A 21,740-nucleotide genomic window follows, 5' to 3' on the forward strand; every position below is an offset into this window, starting at 1 on the left:
GAATAGCAAATACATTGTATGTGTATTTGTGTGTGTGTGTTTGCATGCATCTGTACATAGGTAAAAAATATGTAAATGCATCTGTGTATATACTGTACAGAAGTGTATGTACGTAAACATATTAAGCAGTTAAAATATAATAAATTAAAAAAAAAAAAAAAAAACTTTTACAACATCTAACAGTGCCTGATATAACAATACTGCATTTTCAGAGGAGAAGTTACTGATTCAGTTGGCAGTAAATATGAAACCATATATATATACCAATTCTTAGATGAAAATAATTAAATATTAATGGTAAACATGCATTGATCTTAAACTTCATTTTTGGCAAGATATTCACAATTGATTCTCCAACATATGATGCACTTTGAAAAGTCAATTTTTTCTCATTTACTAGAAAATACATAAGTTTTGTTTCTCATATTATTCAATATGAATTATATATCCTTAAATACTAATATACATTTCAAGAGTGTCAGGTATCAAATGCTAATCTTTGTAATGAACAGTTTCCTGGCTAGCAACAGCGCGTTGTCTTTCACAGAGAAGATTGCTTATCTTGTATCTTTTACCGTCACTATTGGCTCGAACAAGAATGTTTCTTGTAATAGCATTTTGTTCTTCACTATTGGCTCTGACAAGAACATTCTTTGTCACAGAATTCTGTTCTTCACTATTGGCCCTGACAAATATATTACTTGTAATTGTAGTTTGGTCTTCACTTCTAGCTCTAACAAGAAGGTTCCTCCTAACAATATTTTGTTCTTCACTCTTTGCTTTGACTAAGCAGTTCTTCTTAGAAAGAACTTTCCCTTCAAACCTTGGCAAACACATAAAATCTCTCCTCGTATTATTTTTCTCTTCCCCCGGCGAATCTTGTTTCCTGTCTCTGTCTCGCCTCCTTCGCCCGAGCTGGTTGAGGATGCGTCTAAGAAAAGCAGTGGGTCCACCCGGTGATCTGCTGACATCAAGCGAGTCAGCAGAGGGAGGCGAGGGTCACCAAGCATCTGTATATCGCACATCTACCTCCAGAAGGGAAGGCAGTGTTTCTTTTAACGTTTCAAAAGTTTCCACAGACAAGCTTGTACTATTAAGGTTTAATTTTCTTAGGCTCTTGATGGCTGTGAATAAAATAAAGTACATTTATGATACCTAATGTAACTAACAAATATGATCAACAACATATGGTTCTTCTGAACCAATTTTATAGAATATGAATGACTTGTATAAAGTAACAAGTTTGAGTAGATCCTGTATGTCTTTTAAACATTTAATGAATTAACAAGCACAACTGATAAGTATGATAATATACATTAATATTAATAAAATACAGTATTAAGAATAGCACAAGTCAAAATAAGAACATAAGATCACAATAACAATGGAACCAGTATTGCAAAGACTGTCCTATTATTGCAGTAAAATTTGAGGATAGTAAAATTTCCTTCAATTTTTTTCCATATTAAAATATTGCTTTTATGTTTTTAATTACAGTACTTCTTTAAACTCCCACCGAGGGATTAAGAGAGGCCAAAATTTATATGGCAAAATATGACATAACAAAGATATAAAATGATGTCTGACGATGTTTGTCTGATGCAGATATAAACTGCATCAGACAAACCTGATGCAGTTTAGTATGAACAATTCTGAGATACTCTATTGATCATAAACCAATGCTTGCCAATAATTTATTTGGCCAAGTAGCAAATATATTTTAGTGGCCACAGCTGGGACAGGAGGGACATAGTTCATAAAGAGTGCCCCATATTCTCCCTGGTGATATTTTCCAAATTTATTTTGAATTGAAAAATTGCTCTGCCTTTTACAGCTTCAGCTATAAAATTTGATCTTATTGTGTACTGTATTCTTCCGTGAAACAGTGGGAGCTTGAACGTGTCATTGCTTGTGCAAGTCACACGGGACCTCTTGAAGAAATGGTCTGAATTAACCTTGTATTACTAAAGCATTCACTTAAAATTTGAAGTGAAGCACACACACGCACAGAAAAACTGGCTTCAGCCAAAATAATTTCTGAGCCTGCAATTTAAGTAGACTTTTCAGCACTTGATGCAGCTCAAGTTTTTTGATGCAGTGTGGTTTTAACAATACGGATCATGAAATTAATTCACTCAAGAAAGCAGAGTTAATGTAGAATTTTATCACCACTTGGGCATTCTTCATAGCAAAACACACATCATTTTGACTATACAGTGTTCAAAATGCGAACCATTTTGTCCTTGCAAAGGGATATTTTAATACACCATGAACCTCCATTATCCAACATCATGTGCTGGAAGTCTTATAAAATTTCCTTAAATGTTTTTTAGTTTCATAAATTATAATAAAATCACAATAAACTACTGTAGATTTAATTACTCTTACCTGCCAATGCTTCTAGACCTTTGTCTGTGACTGGAGTTTCACATAAATTAAGAACTTGTAATTTGTGAAGATGCTCAGATATAAGTTGCAAGCCCACATCACCGAACTGTTGAAGAAAGCCACATTTCAATACCGCATTAATATTAAAAGAAAATAATAGCAATGTACAAGCAAACTCTTACAATACTAATCACTGATGCAAAGCATGCATACAGTAAATGCTGTTCAGGTAATAAGGTAAAATTGTACATGTGTACTGCATAGGTTTATCTGGATAAAAAAAAATTGGTCAAATTAAATTCATCAAGAGCTGAACACACTATCGTTTATTTATTTTATTTATTTACATATAAACAAGTAGGTACATTGGGTTGTGAGAGAACATAATATTGGTGTTTGAACATAACATTTTTTGCAAAGCCACTAATACGCATAGCATTAGTCGTGGGTCCTGTTTCGGGAAAGTGCTTAAGCTAACTATTAAAAGTAATATACCTAGGTACATTGTAGCAGAATTTGAGTTCAACATAATGACTACAATTTAAGTTTATATTATATGTTATACTGTACTGGCAAAGTTGCATGTCTTGACTACTAAAATTGGGTGAAGGGGTAGCACAAGATACAGTATGAGTTTGGACAAGGAAACTATTACCCGAGTTTAACCGAGAGCCACTAACACTAGTGGCCTCAACGAGGACAGGTAGCCAGGAGCTTGTCAAAGGTCCCTCAATTGTATTGATGATCCTTTCCAGCTGTACTTTAAAAGTTAACAGAGTTTTGGCAGTTACAGCTTTGGTGGGTAGGCAGTTCCATGGGTTTATAACCCTGTGGGTGAAAAAGCATCTCCTGTTCTCAGTCCTACATTGTGGCTCGTTGAGCTTGAAACCATTGCTCCTTGTTTGTGTTATATATATGACCTTTTGAAGAAATTTTCTGGATCAACATCCTCCAAATTGGTTAGTATTTTAAAAGTTTCAATGACATCTGCCCTGTCATGCCTGGTTTGCAGTGTTGTTAGCCTTGTGGCCCTCAACTGTTCCTGATATGTGAGTTGCCTTAGCTCTGGAATGACTTTTGTTGCCCATTGTTGCCCTTTCTCCAAAACAGCTATGTCCTTCTGAAGATGAGGTCTCCATGCTTGGATACAGTAATCCAAATGGGGGCGCACCAGAGATTTATACAGTTGAATCACTACCTTCTTTACCTTAAAGTCAAAGGCCGACTTGCTTATTCCTAGGGTTTGGTTAGCTTTTTTCACTGCTGCTCCTACCTGTGACTCAGCTTTCAGCGAATGGTGGATTTTGTAAAAGAATTCAAATATAACTGACTTTCAGACACAGACATAAGTAGTACCTGCGTGGCCCAAAGATTGAGGTAGCGGAGGGTTGGTAGTTTGATGAGCTGCTCAGCACAGGCACTGGTAACACGGGTAAATGCCAAGGACAGACACTCCAAGTTTCCAAATGATCCAGAAGAGAGCATGCGGTTGACATCTGCATCAGTACTTCGACTGGGAAGTGTAAGCTTCCTGGGGCCGCCCTTCTGTTGCTGTGTAAAAATAAGAACCAAAAAAAAAAAAAGAAAAAAAAAAGATACAATAAGTTCATGCTTCTCATAAATGTACTGGCATTACAAGTCATTATAGTCTAGTATAGTACAGCACAGTACAATGCAGTAGAGTACAATACTTTTCAGTACAATGCAGTACAGTACAAAAATTACTAGGCTTATCAGTATTTACTTAATGTCATTTTGCAAACATAACTTTGTATAATACATAAATATATCTGCATTGTTATATTTCTTCTGGCATTATAACAATGCAAAAAATATGTCTAACTGATATTTGGACTGAGATGATGGCACTCTTTGTCAGGTATCCACCTATGTCTTAGAGGCCTGGGTCCCTCTAAGCACCTTTAGCTTGTTTTGAAGAGGGAACCTCAAGTTAAATGTTTTCCAGATTGATACAGTATTTCAAATCATTGTAATCAATAGAGATGCTTGAGGAATATCTTGTAACATTAGTTAAGAGAACTGTATGTGCGGTTTTGCCTATGTAAATGAAGAAGTGTCATGATTAAGACAGAGATTTGTTATATATTTCTTTTAATGGTACTAAATCTTTACTTTTCGTGCTCATCTAAAGTTATTAGATCAGGGACACTGGAGCTTTTGCTGTCTTGACATCAGGATTCATCAGAATATTTTCATATAGAGTATAGTATATATATATTGTCCTTAAGAAAACCTTGGTAAAGATTTGTCATGTATGTTTACAAAATTTATTTGCATTTGATTTACTCATCTGTACCCTATATACCCATAATTTTGTACTAAAATAGTACACAAAAATAAAAAATACTAAACTACAGTACTAGTACTAAAATATAATATACTGTAATGTCCCCAACTCTACACTTAAATTATGATACCTGTGTGGCTCCTAAAACTTACCAAGCATCCCATGTGCTTCCAACACTCTCCCAGAACTATGTGTCTCCTCAAATATTCTCTGTGCCCATATGCTCTCCAACACTGATCCAGCATATTATTTGCTCCAGTGATTATACAACCCATTAGACTGTGCAAGGCTCACCCAGTGACTCGTGTGCCCACAGTAGCATGTGTAGAACTTTTAGTGCAGCTACACTTCTCCATTTATATACTTGTCCAATTATAATTTTTTACATATATTATTGAAGGTTTTGCCCTTCCTTCCAGTGGTGTTTTAAACTGGTTCTGAACTCTGCCACCAGAAGACTACTGTACATGGCCCAATAACAATTATGACTTTCTTTACACGCACCACAATACATAGATGTTGAAAGTTTAAATTAAAGATGCAGTATTATGCAAAGGCATTCTGATATTGTACATCAAAACCAAGAGAAATAAAAATATAAGTAGCACATTATTATAACAATTATTAGCGTTCCTTACTGAGGCTTCATTATTAAAAAAGGTTGGCTTAGAAGAACTTCAAAAGATATATACACATCTTGCAAATATTTGATTTTGAATATTGTAGCAAAAAATGTTTAAGGCTTTGTACATTAATGTTTACTGTACTGTATTGAAATATATTATCATGAGGCTACTTATAATTACTTTATTCAAACTAATGAACTTAGGAACATACCAATTCCCTGAGATGCATCTGGCGGTCACACAGTGCCTGATAGAGTCTTTTTCCTGTGGGTGTTGATTGCAATGTTGTCACCACCTGGAGGCTCTGGTCTGATCCTTCAATCAGTTTCCACTCCAACATTAGACAAAGTACCTACCAAGAAAGGAATTTTAAATAATAGTCACTAACTGAAGAAACACAATTATTACGAGTCCATAGAATTACACAAAGCCCCACAAAGCACCTTAGAATTAGTAGTAAATTATAACATTTGCTTACTGTAATGTTGATGCAGAACATGAAAAACATAATTTTACTGGGAAATAAGATTTTCTGTGGGGAGCCCCTTCGACTCCCTGGAGCTATCGGGCTAATATGCGATACATTAGACCAGGGCTTTAGTTAATGGAGTTCAGCCTACCGCAGACCACAAGCCAGAACCTGGCCCCCCTCAGAGAGGCACAGGAAGCAATGGTCTTGGAATCCCCCCCCCCCCAATGGTTGGGGGGTTTTCCTTATCTGCCATTGACTTCCCAGATTAGGCACCCAGAAAGGTAGGCATAACAAAACAGACTCCACATGGTAAGAAAATTGCAACCGAAAACCAAACAGGGAGGCAGAACTCCCTCAATTCCCAAGGAAACAAGCAAACGTTACGCCACAATGCCGCACCGCTTGTCCGTGCATCCCTCCCCTCCCCGGGAGGGGAGGGGGAAGCCCCAGACCCCCCACGTCGGTTACCTAGCAACTCCTGTTCATTGGCTAAAGCGATCCAGGGTGGATGTCATCTCTGGCCTTGGTTTCCAAGCGGAGTTTACCTTTGTGGTGTCCTCTGCGGTATCGTTGTGTGTGGTGGCCAGGTGTCCTCAAGCGTACTGGGGCTGCATTCCCTAAGAGCCCTGTGAGTACTACCATTGTGTGTTAGGATTGTCTTCTCTGGTGCATTTGGGAACCAATTCCATAGGGGTTTTTGCTGCTCAGCACTCACCCCGCCCTTACCAATATCCGCGTTGCGCATGCTAGGTTTAGGTTCTGCAATGCGCTAGGTTGGTTTCCCACCCGGATGCCTCAAGGCTACCCCATTTTGGTTAGGCATTGTTCACCCTTCTCTCTCTCTTCTCCTTTCCCCGCACTTCCCCATCCCTTTCCCTGTTCTCCGGACCATCTGCAGGTTTTGGGGTCGGGACGGGGTTTAATTGGCGATAAGACTCGGGTTGTTTCGAGGGCTGCCCCATTCGGGTTAGGGATGGAAGCATTCGAACCTGCTCTTCCTGCCAAGGCTTGGGTCCTACCAGCAATTCCTTCTTTGGTGCCTTTCTCCCTGGACTCTGCTTCTGGTGTGGAGGTATGGAGGACGCCTCTGCCCCGGGGCCTCTGTTGCAGGTTCCCAGGGCTGTGGGGGGGAGCCCTCTAGCAGTTTTGGGCTGTTTGCCCCCTGCTTGGGCTTTGTGCCTTCTGGACGGGGGTGGGGGGTTTTGTCCCTACTCTCGTCTGCTTTAATTCCCACATACAATGGGGCCTTGACTTACGATGCTAATCCGTTCTCAGAGACGGATTGAAAGGCGAAATATCGTAAGTCGAAGCGATTTTTCCCATAAGAAATAAAGGGATTTGAATTAACCTGTTCCCCACCCTCCAAAATATTAACATACAAATACATTTTATACTGAATACAATGTTTTTTTCTAACTACAATACAGTACCTAAGTTTATCTTACCTTTATGGAGGGCTCTTGATGGCATATGGAAGATGGTGATGAGGAGAGTTGTTACTGTTTGGAAGGGGAGTCCCCTTCCATTATCACATCAGGCAGTGATGTTTTCTCTGGGGTAATCTCTCTCCTACGTTTTGCCTGAATACCACTAGGACCTGGTTGTGGTTCAGTGCTTGTTTGTCTCACTACAAATTTGTCAAGAGACATTTGTTTTTCCCTTCATTTTAACATTTGTCTGTAATGATGCATCACTTTAGCACCCATAATGTCCTTTTTCTTAGCCAGTATGGTGGATATCGTTGACTGAGATTTGTTGTACTGCCTAGCCAGTCCAACAACCCGTACACCATCTTCATATTTACGAATGATCTTTTGTTTCTGCTCTATGGTCATCCTTACATGGGATCTCATATGTTGAGCCTTACCACTGACTTTCCTGGGACTCATGGCATAATATATAATAATTACTTTAATGTTCAAAATGCAAAAAATCACCACAAAAGCGAAATTTCGATCGTCACTAAGCGATCGAAATTAGTAGGCACGATCGTCACTAAGCGGGCAGCTGTAGTAAACTGAGGCAGGTCGGCCGCGTGACCGGGAACCACGCGCTCGGTCGACCCAAATGTGTACCAACAAATATCGTAAGTCGACGACACCATCGGATGTCGAATCGCATTTTTCAATGAAATTTACATCGTAACTTGAAATTATCGTAAGTAGGGGCAATTGTAAGTCGAGGTGCCACTAATTTGCTAGCGTGATTTTAGCTTTCTTGCGTCGGCCGCGTGTCCTTTTGTTTTGGTGGCTATTTTCTTCTACAGGTTGCTTCCCCACCTGGCCACCAGCGCGGCGCTGCGGTTTGTTTGTTTTCATGTGCCTGGGAGTGTGCGCTCACATTTTGGGGGCATTTTTCCCCCCTTCTGGAGTTTTTATCCTTCTATTGCCGTTTCTCTGTTTTGTTCTTTCTTCTAGGGTATTCTGCCCTTATTCTGTTTCTCTGGGAACACTTGGGTGTTAGTTTTTCTGTTTTGTGTTTTTTATCTGTGTTTGGGTCTGGGCCCTGGGTTTTGGACCCGGTGTCTCTGGCCATTTGCTCTGCTTGCTTCCACACCTTTTGTCCCTCGGTTTTCGGACTGTTTCTGGCTGTTCAACCGGGGGTTCAGTCTTGATGTGTTTTGCCCTTCCTTTCTGTGGTGCTTTTTCTGCTGGCAAATGTTGTGGTTTGGGCTCCTCCCGGGTTCATTTCCAGGTTCCTTTTGGCTTTTCAGTTGAGTTCAAGAGGTTTTCTTACTCTCAGATCCCCTTTGGGGGTTATAGAGGCCCTTAATTACCTCCTGTGCACCCTGGATTTACTCTATGTACTGGCTCTCTATGTGGTTCATATATGGGAAGTGTCCAACGTCCTGGCAGACGTCCTGTCTCGGTTCATTCCCGTCTATGGAGTGGATGGTCAACGCAGGCTCATTCAGTTGGCTCTGCCGGATGTATGGACTCCTGGAAGTGGACCTCCTCTCGTCAGCATGGTCTCGGCGTCTCCATGTATATGTGGTGCCTTTCCCTGACTGCGAGGCTTTCACAGTGGAAGCCTTTGGGCAGGACTGGTCGAGGCAGGGTTACCTGTATCTCTTCCTCCAGGTCCAGCTGTTGCTTTTGGTTCTGGCTCGGTTGGAGGCTTACCACAGGAGAGTAGTCCTAGTAGGCCTCTTAGAGGCCGGCCCAGCCTTGGTTGAGGCGCTACTTGCTCAGTGTCCGAACCCAGGGCATTTTCCGTGGCTCCGCCTCCCGAATAAGTTCCTCTTTTCCTTATCTTTGGTTTATGTAGATCCAGGGAGCCGAAGGGGCTTCCCATAGAAAACCAGTGTTGAGTGTAATGAAGAGCTATTTTCTGGGCGAGCCCCGGAGGCTCCCTAGCATCCTTCCTCTCTGCAGTCGGCGGTTTCAGCATTATTTTGATGCTTGTCCTCCGAACTGGACTTGCTAGGTAGCCGGCGCAGGGGGTCTGGGGCTTCCCCCTCCCCCTCCGAGGAGGAGATGACTGCACGGACAAGTGGCATGGCGGCGTGGTGTGACATTTGCTTGTTGCCTTGGGAATTGAGGGAGTTCTGCCTCTCTGTTTGGTTTTCGGTTGCAATTTTCTTACCATGTGGGGTCTGTTATGTTATGCCTACCTTTCTGGGTGCCTAACCCCATTCGAAGGCAGATATGGAAAAACCCCAACCATGGGAGTTTTCCAGGGCCATTGCTCCCAGTACCTCTCTGAGGGGGCCAGGTTCTGGCTCATGGTCCCCGGTAGGCTGAACCCCATTGACTAAAGCCCTGGAAGTTTTATGTATCGCATATTAGCCCAATAGCTCCAGGGAGCCAAAGTGGCTTGCCCAGAAAATGGTGTTTCATTACATTCAACTGGGCTGCTTGATACCTGCTTGATGGGGTTCTGGGAGTTCTTCTACTCCCCAAGCCCAGCCCGAGGCCAGGCTTGACTTGTGAGTGTTTGGTCCACGATGCTGTTGCTTGCAGCGGCCCGCAGGCCCCATACCCACCATAGCCCAGTTGGTCTGGCACTCCTTGGAGGAAACTATCTAGTTTCCTCTTGAAGATAATTAATGAAATCAGCCCAAAATTGGTGGTGATGATGCCAAAGAAAGTTTATGATGTGAGTGCCACGTAGACTTCATTTGCCATCACCCACCACATATTCTGGTCTTATTGCATTATAAAATGAGCTTATTTCCCAGTAAAATTATGTTTACATGTTCTACATTTATCATTAACATTATAGTAATATGTTATATTTCTTCTTATTTACGTATTTTTAAAAGCTTTGGGTAATTCTGTGGATCGGTTATTACATCTGTTGGCACAGTACTACACTACAATTTTTTTTACTTTTTTTATATCAAAGTAATAATAAATACATATGTGCGCATGTGTTCATTTCAAAGCTGAATGCTGTGATGAAAGTGTATTGTGCCTAAATGAATGATTGCATCTTAACAAGTGCCAGGATAGATGCCCAGTCATTTAACTTCACTAGAAATGTGATCTTAGTTTGGTCTCCAGATGATTATAACTTCATTTTCCACACCTAGGCCACACACAACCTACCTATTATGTTGAAAGGCATTAGAGAACGGCAGGCAATGAGTCACAATAACGTGGCTGAAGAATGTTGATCAAACCACACATTAGAAAGTGAAGGGACGACGATGTTTCGGTCCGTCCTGGACCATTCTTGATTGACTTGAGAATGATCCAGGACGGACCGAAACGCCGTCGTCCCTACACTTTCTAGTGCGTGGTCTGGTCAACATTAGAGAACTCTGACAAAGAAAGAGATCTAGTGGTTGTTCTGGATAATAGACTGTCACCAGTGGACCAGAGAACTCCATAGTACAGTCGAGTTCGTTTTCAACTCACAATTTGGAATTCCAGGGTCGAATCCCAGGCAAGACAAAAATGGTTGGGCATGTTTTCTATTGCCTAATGCTTCTGTTCACCTAACAGTATATAGGTACCCAAGAGTTAGCTTGTTGTGGGATTGCATCCTGGGAGGGTCAGTAATTTGACCTTAGTAGGTACCTTGATATAAGCCTAACATCAATACTGTACATATACTGGCTGCCTGTCCCCCAACCCAGTGAATTATTCATTTATTAATTATGAAAATTATTATTATAAATGACATTATGCAAGAAACATATGCTACACACTGCAACTTCAGAATTGCTTTTAAATAGTGTACATACATGGTGACATATTAAAGAAACTGGCTTTTGTGATGCCAAAATTGGAATATACAGTAGTTGTTTGGTGCCCATATCTCAAGAAGCACATCAAGCTTCATATCCCAAGAAGCACGTTTCTGCCCGAAACGCTTTGCGTAATAGTGGCTTTAGGCATTGTATGTACTAGCTCTATCTATAAAGCCAACAAACTTTGTAAATCTCTTTATGTATGTACCTTACCTAAATAAAGATTATTATTATTATTATTATCAATATACTGGAAAAGTTGCAAAGACATGTTACATAATGCCTTCTGGAACTGAAAAACAAGACCTATTAGGAGAGGCTAGAGGTGTTAAATACTGTATTCCAAAGCTAGAAGACAGAAGAAAAAGAGGCAGCATGATCACTACATACAAAATAGTAACAGGAATCTACAAAATTGGAATTCTTGAAACCTGCAACCTCAAGAATAAGAGGTCATAGATTCATGTTAGGGAAACAAAGATACATAAAAAAATATTGGAAAGTTTTATTTTGCAGATTGGTAACCCTTTAGAACAACTTAAGGGAGAAGGTGGTGGCTGGTAAAACTGTGAACTATGTGAAAGACACATCAAACACTTTATGTAGGGCATACGTAAATCTGTGTATCTATGTATTTACGTATGTAGGTTAGCTTAGCATTTTAAAAGCACCGAATCACCTTCTGTGGTTGAGTGTTCAATAAACCCTTGAACTATATGTTTAACATTTCTCTAACCCTGTCCATGGAGGACAGAAGAAAATGTATATATGTTGGTTAGCATTGTAAATGTGTGGCCACGTCTGTGGTAGAAAAAATAATAAAAAAAAACAAAAAAAAAAAACAGTTTGAAGGCATCATATGACCACAAGCATTGGGATGATGAGACACCACGAGTGTCCCTCTCATCCTGTAACTACACTCAGGTAGTTACAAACTTCTTCTTAAATATTCTTTCTGGGAATATCTCTTTCTTCAGGAAGTGATCTCATCCAGCATTTTCGTCATACATTATCAATTTTTTTTTTTAAGTGTCACTGACTTTAGGAATGAACTTAAAAGTATTTTCACATTACACACATGTAAGTGCCAAAAGCATCCAAGTACTGTACTTACATCCTGAGCAGTGACATTTCCCCTGAGAGCCAACAACATACAGGCACCCAAAGACTTCACCAACATTCCTAGAAACTTCTTTCTCTTGCAGCAGCATGAAATTAGTGTCTGCAACTGAAATTAAGAGTTTTTTATTTTTAATGACTTATATAGAGTATTAATAATGTTGAGCATAGTGCTGAAAATAAGTGGCAAAAACTTACAAATTTGAAGTACAGAATATATTTGCAATATTAATGTTTCAGTTTATGTAATCAAAAGTAAATGGCCACTTGACTTTTTTGATATGGTGTAACGTACTTTTGAAATGCTAAGTACTGTACCATGACTTACAATTGAAGCCCAGGCAGAGCCCTCGTCAACACATGCTAAAGAGGAAGGACATAAGACACTTAGCCATCCCTCCTTGTCGTCCCGTGTCCCTAGCACCATTTGGTGGACTTCACATCGTGGATCAGTCCCTATTTGCTCAATGACTGGCAGGATTTGTCTGTCAGGTAAGAGAAACATTTTTTAATTAGTACTGTATTATCATTAATTCAATATCATTATTGCACATTCCACTTTCATGGGAAGAAGCAGCATAAACTCAAGAGAAAAAAGTAATCAGTATTGCCCCAAAAAGTTATAATGTAGATATTAAAAAAAAAGACAAGTAGCCCTCAGTATTGATGGCTACAAGATCAACACTTCACATATCGTATGACATGGTAGTTGTCTTCAAACTTTAAAGATGCTGAATAGAATATTAAATTAAGTTTCAATCATTATTACTTTAAAATTTCTAATCATATTAGATACATGATGTTAGAGCAACAATGAACCAACAATGGTAATGTTGATAAATCGTTCAATCTGTGATATTGACACTGATGCAATATGACCAATTAATGTCACGTGCATGCTGTGCAACTACACAAAAATGTTTCATATTCAAGATTCTAAGTCATTGTGAAGAGCAGTACACTTCGCTTGTTATAGCCATTGAAGCCAGACAATTGATTAATTTGATGGGATAATTAAAAATCTCAGAATGTATGGAGGATCCTTCACAAGTCATATATAGGTTTATCCCTTCTGGCACTAGCAACTGTGGCTCTCAGGTGAATAAAGGTTAAACACATAGTGTATGAGACACAGACACAACCTTTTATATTCAAGAAGTTATTGTGTTTTTACAAATATTCATATATGTTATGAATATTATGGTACAATTGCTCTGTACCATATTGATAATACCGTACTGTGTTTCATGGAGTCACATGCATGTGTATCCAATTACATTTGCAGTGCAGTTTATGAATAAAATAACCTTACTTTATTCTAAAACCATTATTGTGCTGTATCATTAAAATGATAACAGTGAAATAATTAACTTCCACTAGAGAACCAACCTGATGAATTCCTCGTCGGCAAGAGCCACATCAGGGAAGGGGATGGGTTGCAAGAGCTGAGCAAGGCCAGGTCTCCAATCATCATACTCGCAGCTGAAATGAGCATAAGAGTTGAGTTTCAGCATGCAGGTGGCTGAAGTAGGTTCAAAAGCACATAAAATACAGTTCTAGTTAACACAGGTACCAAAAACTGTGCTGTCATATATGGGTAACTAGAAACATATTCATGGGAGTGCAGGAATCTTTAATTTTTTAATTTATTTTGTATTTATTTATATATACAAGATGGTACATTGGGTTTGTGTTAGTACATAACACTGATGTTTTTACATTCCTGCAAAGGCACTAACACTCATAGCACTTCGGGTAATGATCTCGTCTGTTTCTTATTACAGTTGCAAGTAAGTAAATGCAGAAATCCTTTATTAAGAGAGGAGAGGAGAGGAGGTTCAGAATGCTGAATAATGAAAAATGAATATTGTGTGTACATGATCATTTATCAAGCAATATACGATGAAATAATAACAGTTTATTATGCAATAGTGTGCATACATACTCAAATAAGAAATAATGTTTAATACAGGACAGTACTATATACTATTCAAGATTGTTATAAACTACTTGCATTTTTCCACTAAATTTTGTCATTAATTTTCCATCAGCTCAGTATGGTTGCTTAAAATACATTACAAATGTTTAACTATAAGTATCATTAAGAGTTTAAGACAACTATTTATACAGCTGCATAAATTAGAATATAATACAAAGCCAAAAAATACACTGCATTTTGGTTTATTCAATTACTGTATATATTTAAATTGTTAATTTAAAATATAATTGAGCATAGCAGTTATCTGACTTGCATGATAAGCCATCAGGAAAATGATAACAACAATATTCAAAGTGATCCTAAATGAAACAATTCGAAGATGTATCGAGCCTCTCAGTGCAAGTTACATTATGTGCAACCAAACAAATAGGAGAGAGTTTCGGAAGCTCTTCTACTTCCCGAGCCCGACCCTCGATATGGTGTATGCATCTAAACAAAATATGGTGTATACAACTAAACAAAATATGGTGTATGCAACTAAACAAAATATGGTGTATGCATCTAAACAAAATATGGTGTATACAACTAAACAAAATATGGTGTATGCATCTAAACAAAATATGGTGTATGCATCTAAACAAAATATGGTGTATGCATCTAAACAAAATATGGTGTATGCATCTAAACAAAATATGGTGTATGCAACTAAACAAAATATGGTGTATGCAACTAAACAAAATATGGTGTATGCAACTAAACAAAATATGGTGTATGCAACTAAACAAAATATGGTGTATGCAACTAAACAAAATATGGTGTATGCAACTAAACAAAATATGGTGTATGCAACTAAACAAAATATGGTGTATGCAACTAAACAAAATATGGTGTATGCATCTAAACAAAATATGGTGTATGCAACTAAACAAAATATGGTGTATGCAACTAAACAAAATATGGTTCATGGAACTGAACAAAATATAGTTTATGCAACTAAACAAGATAGTGTATGCAACCAGATTTATTTATTTATTTATTTATTTATTTATTTATATGCATGAAGGTACATTGGGGGTTAAGAGAGTACATAGTAATGACGATGATTTTACATTCTTGTAAAGCCACTAGCACTGATAGCATTTCGGGCAATAATTAATGTTGTTGGTACTGTATTGCTAAATACCATACCTAATCTGCTGCATCACTACTAGAGAAATTCCATTAGACTTACATTTTGTTAAGGACACTCAAGTAGCAGCTAAGGTTGGTGGCAGTTTCATCAGAGGTTTGACTGAGGGAATTGAGGCGTTCCTGGTCCTTCTGTTCGGCAACAAGCACGCAAACAGCTGCCGTGCAGACAGCCACCAGATTTGGTAAAACTCGTAGGTGAGGGCAAGTGCTAGTTTGTCCATGCATGCTGTGCACAAACTCGTGAACAACTCTCCGCCCATCATTCTGACTGTTCAGTGCCTGGATGTAGTCTTGCACAAAACGACGAACATAAGGGTACTTTCCAAAGTCCTGGAAAAAAAAATTAATCTATATCTATAAAAGAGAATGTTTGTCCAAGGTTGGAGGTTGGTGATCTGAGGCTTGCTTTACCCAACTTTTCAAGATTGAAATTGAAATTGAAATAAGTTTATTGAGGTAAAATACACACAAAGGGATGAAGTAGCTCAAGCTATTCTCACCCCGTTCAGTACATCGTGTTAATACATACATATACACACATCACAAACAATAAACATATTACCAAACATTCTGAGAGATAAACATATACATTTCCTCCTTCACAAGTAGCATGGTATCAGACGTACACACAAATACTTTTATGACCTAGGTATACAAGATGACACATGGTTGTCATATTGAAAAGTTAACAACCCTGTCAAACTCCAATTCTAAATCCCAGCGACTCCTATGAAATTTGAAATGAGTGTTTTATTTTCCTGAGAGTTTTTAAGTAGTGTTTTAGCTCTTCGAATGCCCAGTTATTAGACCATTCAGACCCGTTGGCATGAGATACCTGGAGCTTTGCAATTACTTTATTAAATCTCATGTTCTTGAAGATATTCTCATACTGCACCCAAAATTTCCCAGTGCAGGCTACTGAACATGTGGCCTTGTATGACTAACCATCCTGCAAGATAGGGACTTTTAGTATCACTGCTGCTTTATTTACTCTTGTGTGGAAATATCCTCATAATGCACCTGGAGTCTGTCAGTGCAGAATACCTATCACATGCCTCTGTATGACTAATCATCCTGTGTGATGGGGATTTTGTTAGCACCACGTTGCTAGCTTTCTGCAGCACTTTCTGACACACTGTACTCACCTTCATATAGTCTAGGGCAGCTGCACAAATGCACATGTACCTAATGTATTAATAACAAAAAATACAACTGTCTTGCAACATACCCACAACTTTTTTTTAAACTACATTGCAGAATGTTGGTGATTACACTGTGTTTTCTGGGATTCCATGTTTCGAGAGAGAGAAAGAGGGCGGGGGATGGGAGGAAGGGATCTATCAGGAGAAAGCGCCATTAAGCCATTTACAACTATGGAACACTTGGAAGGGACAAGGATTTGCGATGGGACGAGGAAAAGGAATGAAGCCCAACCACTTTGACCGTCAGGGATTGAACACTGACCTGCATGAATCCAGGCCACCACTCTACCGTCCATCCCAGATAGAAAGAGAGGAAAAGGAGTGGGAAGGAGAGAGGAAGAGGAAGGAGACTGGGAGAGTTTCCCAGCCTTATTTTCATCTTTATGTCGGTATTAAAAAGCAAGTTAGAAAATTGATGTGCTCAGGTATATTTGCACACCGGATTCCTGTTCAGGCATCCTTACCACGTTGTGTTTCAATATCCTTTTAATTATCGGGGTGAACATGTCTATGACGAGGCAGGAGCGAGGGTTGTCTGTACAGTGTTGGCTGAAGAACTGGCAGATCTCTGGAGAGGGCTGATTGTTCTCCAAGAGGGGCGCTAGCGTCACAATGATCTCCTCCGTCATCTGTCGACTCAGCCACTTCTCACCCTGCAAGCATAATGTAGTCTGAGCACATCTGTCTTCCTATTCTACCGTAAGAACACAACATTCATGAAACAAATTCTCAAGTATGCAGTGCTTGTGAGTCCAGCACATCATCAAGTATACGTAAAGAATATCTGAAGTATATGTAACGAATATATAAAGTATACATAAAAAACAACAAAATTGTTACATGGCTGAAATAAACATTACGTAACTAGAGAAAACATGCTGACAACATTCAAGATTTCCCCGAGGCATTGACACAGACCGAGACAGACTGTGTATCATGACACAGACCGAGACAGACTGTGTATCATTGACACAGACCGAGACAGACTTTGTATCATTGACACAGACCGAGACAGACTGTATCATGGCACAGACCGAGACAGACTGTGTATCATGACACAGACCGAGACAGACTGTGTATCATGACACAGACCGAGACAGACTGTGTATCACGAGAGGAGGAAAACGAAGGGACACATACAGTTGTAAACAGATAAAGACAACCGGAAATTAAAATGAGCCAGAAGATTATTTTTGTAATATATTTTTTTGTAGGTTGAGGAAATAAAGACTACTACCAATATTTGTATTACTCTCCTTCACACTATATAGAGGAGCATAACAGAGAGAGTTGGCCTTGCCTAAGGCCCTCAGTGTCTCGAGAGGGACCTGAGGGGCCAGATTCACGAAAGCACTTACGAACCTGTACATCTTTTCTCAATCTTTGGCGGCTTTGTTTCCAATTATTAAACGGTTAATGAGCTCCGAAGCACCAGGAGGCTGTTTATAACAATAACAACAGTTGATTGGCAAGTTTTCATGCTTGTAAACTGTTTACTAAATGTAACCAAAGCCGTTAAAGATTGAGAAAAGATGTACACGTTCGTAAGTGCTGGCGTAAGTGCTTTCGTGAATCTGACCCCTGCATTTTACCCGGACGTTTGTGTGACTGGAATATGAAAGTCCCAGAGTGGGTAGAGAATACTTATGGATCAAATGAATGAAATATATCAACCAGACAAATAATGAATGGGGAAATATTTAGAGTAAAACTAAAATGTAAATAAGTTGTAACGAGGCTTTGACGGTGTCGATGAATATATCACAGGTAACACGTCACTAGGTGATGTATTCACCTACCTAGTTAAATTTAATTTTTTTTAAACCCCCGAGGGGCGAGTTTATTGGCAGCGCCACTCATCTTGTGAGTGGACACACCGCCATAGCAGCGTGTACAACACTCCCCAATAGGAAGAAAACCCGCTGGGTTGTTCATCCTGTCACTTGTACCAAGATACTTGTGCTTGTGGGGGTTGAGCTCTGCTCTTTCGGCCCGCCTCTCAACTGTCAATCAATCAACTGTTACTAACTACTATGCCGTTGTCGGCGACAGGAAGTGTGTAGTCTTACAGAGGCCAGGCCAAAGACTACACCTTTCCCAGAATTCAACCCACAACAACTGACTAACTCGCGGTACTTATACAGTATTACTGCTGGGTGAATAGCGGAATCAGGCGAAAGGAAACATGCTCAACCGTTTATGTCCTGCCTAGGGATCGAACTCGGGATTCTCGGTTGTGAACCGAGGATGTAGACGATTGAAGCGATTATATAAATTTTGCCATCTTAAAATTACATTTCATAACGGTTGATATCAGACTAGATTACAAGGTTTTATAATGGCCTGCGACTCTGTTTATTTTATGTAATGTGAATTTTGTAGCTGTGTTTAACGACATGCAATAAAGATGGCGACGGTAATGATATCCGATATTTTATATATAACAAATATTTTAATATTTAAAATAATATTTTAAAAATATCCGATATTTTATATATAACAATGTTATAAAAATCTAATTTCAAGCATGTCTGGGGCGGCAAGGTAAAGACTGCGTGAGGTTATCTGGAGATCTTGAGGTTATCTTGAGATCTTGAGGTTATCTTGAGATCTTGAGGTTATCTTGAGATCTTGAGGTTATCTTGAGGTTATCTTGAGATGATTTCGGGGCTTTAGTGTCCCCGCGGCCCGGTCCTCAACCAGGCATCCACCCCCAGGAAGCAGCCAATGACAGCTGACTAACACCCAGGTACCTATTTTACTGCTAGGTAACAGGGGCATAGGGGTGAAAGAAACTCTGCCTATTGCTTCTCGCCGGTGCCTGGGATCGAACCCAGGACCACAGGATCACAATTCCAGCCTGCTGCCCGCTCGGCCGACCGGCTCCCCGAGTCAGAATTGAGTCAGAATTAAAAATACAGTTAGAGAATGCTAAGATTTTTGTCTGTATAACAAGTTAAACAACAATTTATGTACATGAAATTGTCTAGCGAGTTAGGACATGAGGGTATAGAGGCATACGGTAAGTTAGTGTGTGTTTACTAGTTGTGTTTACTAGTTGTGTTAACTAGTTTTACTAGTTGTGTGACACACTATAGGTGATTAGCTTGAGGGTGTGGCACATTAGGGGTGAATATGTGTAACCACACCCTCCTTCCCCCCCCCATCCCTTCACCGGTTTAATTTCGTAAATAACCTTATTTTAGAAAGTGCTTCTGGTCTAACCACACCCAGGACAACTACACCCACGTCACTAACCACACCCAGGACAACTACACCCACGTCACTAACCACGCCCAGGACAACTACACCCAGGGCACTAACCACGCCCAGGACACTAACAACACCCACGACACTAACAACACCCACGACACTACACCCAGGGCAGGTAAAATGTATATGGCGTGTGCATGGAGTCGTTCCGACTAGTACCTCATCTTTAAGGTGGTGAGCGGGGAGGTAGGGGGAGGGGGGAGGGGGGAGGTGGGAGGGGAGGGGAGAGGGGGAGAGGTAGGGTGAGGGGAGAGGGGGAGAGGTAGGGTGAGGGGAGAGGGGGAGAGGTGGGGTGAGGGGAGAGGGGGAGAGGTGGGGAGAGGGGGAGAGGTGGGGTGAGGGAAGTTGTGAGAAGAGGGGAGACGGGGCGAGGCTATCAATAAAGGTGGGGCTAAGATAACATGAGAGAGAGAGAGAGAGAGAGAGAGAGAGAGAGAATAAATGCACAATATACGATGGAGGAATGGAACAGTGACTATTCAAGCACAACACACACACACCGACACCCACACACACAGCTGAGAGGTATGACTTACGAGGAAAGGCTATGGGAATTGAATTAATTAAACCTCACGTCCCTGGAAGACGAAAGAATTAGGGGGGAGACATGATCGCCACCTACAAAATTTCAGAGGAATTGACAGGGTATATAAAAAAATTTAGCATGGCTGGAACATGAACAAGGGGACACAGGTAGAAACTTAGTATTCAAATGAGCCAGAGACGTTAGAAATAATTTTGTCAATGTCAGAGTAGTTAACAGATGGAATGCATTAGGCAGTGATGTGGTGGAGGCTGACTCCATACACAGTTTCAAATGTAGATATGATAGAGCCCAGTAGGCTCAGGAACCTATACACCAGTTGATTTGTGAATTGACAGTTGAGAGGCGGGACCAAAGAGCCGAAGCCAACCCAACAAGCATAATTACGTGAGTACACACACACGCACACGCACACACACACACACACACACACACACACACACACACACACACACACACACACACACACACACACACACACACAGACAGGTGATGTGATGTGTAAGTGGATACAAAAAAAGGCCTGAAAAAACGCCTGAAAAAAAAGATAAACGCGAAAGCCGTTTACTTTCCCGTGCGTAAGAAGCTAAATAAGAAGCAGAGGGAGGGAGGGAAACGGGAAAAAATATATATAGGAAAAGGAAAATTCGACAAGAGAGACAATTATATGTAAGCGACGAAGACGGAGAGGACCAGCAGACAGGAGAGGACCAGCAGACAGGAGAGGACCAGCAGACAGGAGAGGACCAGCAGACAGGAGAGCACATAGGACCAGACACCACTCGCTAAGATGGTTACAACATCTAACTATGTACTGAGAAAGACAGGAGTCAACAGCAGTAAAGCCACGACTAAGGTTCATGTTGGGTATGTTGTGTATGAGAGCTGGTTCATGTTGGGTATGTTGTGTATGAGAGCTGGTTCATGTTGTGTATAATAACACGGTTCATTTTATGCATGTTGTGTATGAGAACCGAATATACAAGACGACGGCTGAGAAGGAGGAAAGATTATTTTGGAAGACCAATATATAGGATATATAGACCAATATATAGGATATATTGGAGTCCCTACATGAGAGAAGAAAGCATTAATCATGTCAACAAATTCAACACTGTTTTACATTTTTTTTTAAGTGTGTCATTAAGAGTCAAATTAAAGAGTGTGTCATTAAGAGTCTTGTCATCAAATTACTTGAGAGGACAAGAGGAACAGGAAAGAGTATAAGCATTAGCAGCACTACAAACAGGTGAAGCAGTGTCACCCAGATTACTGTGTTACCTTCTTGAAAGGTAACTCAGTACATTATTATTATTATTATTATTATTATCTAAAGACGATGCCTAATACTAAGCAAAGCTCTCTCTCTCTCTCTCTCTCTCTCTCTCTCTCTCTCTCTCTCTCTCTCTCTCTCTCTCTCTCTCTCTCTCTCTCTCTCTCTCTCCCCCCTCTCTCTCTCCCCCCCTCTCTCTCTCTCTCTC

General features: G+C 40.1%; 1 protein-coding gene across 2 annotated transcripts in view; it reads right to left on the minus strand.

Moving 5' to 3' along the window:
- Positions 1 to 324: 324 nt before the first annotated feature.
- The window catches only part of LOC123773844 (C-Maf-inducing protein), a 208,139-nt gene continuing 186,723 nt past the window's right edge, over positions 325 to 21,740 (minus strand). The window contains exons 6-14 of one of the 2 annotated variants that reach the window (XM_069318755.1): positions 16,907 to 17,095; positions 15,281 to 15,570; positions 13,500 to 13,592; positions 12,439 to 12,595; positions 12,106 to 12,219; positions 5,534 to 5,674; positions 3,745 to 3,933; positions 2,389 to 2,494; positions 325 to 1,124 (exon numbers count right to left, since the gene is read on the minus strand). In XM_069318755.1, the coding sequence (XP_069174856.1) occupies positions 1,000 to 1,124; positions 2,389 to 2,494; positions 3,745 to 3,933; positions 5,534 to 5,674; positions 12,106 to 12,219; positions 12,439 to 12,595; positions 13,500 to 13,592; positions 15,281 to 15,570; positions 16,907 to 17,095 (1,404 nt within the window). In that variant the 3' untranslated portion in view covers positions 325 to 999. Of the gene's footprint in view, positions 1,125 to 2,388; positions 2,495 to 3,744; positions 3,940 to 5,533; positions 5,675 to 12,105; positions 12,220 to 12,438; positions 12,596 to 13,499; positions 13,593 to 15,280; positions 15,571 to 16,906; positions 17,096 to 21,740 lie in introns of both variants that reach the window. The other variant, XM_069318754.1, reaches the window with a different exon arrangement.

This window comes from Procambarus clarkii, chromosome 91, assembly GCF_040958095.1.
Source record: "Procambarus clarkii isolate CNS0578487 chromosome 91, FALCON_Pclarkii_2.0, whole genome shotgun sequence".
In the NCBI taxonomy this organism is placed as follows: Eukaryota; Metazoa; Arthropoda; class Malacostraca; order Decapoda; family Cambaridae; genus Procambarus; species Procambarus clarkii.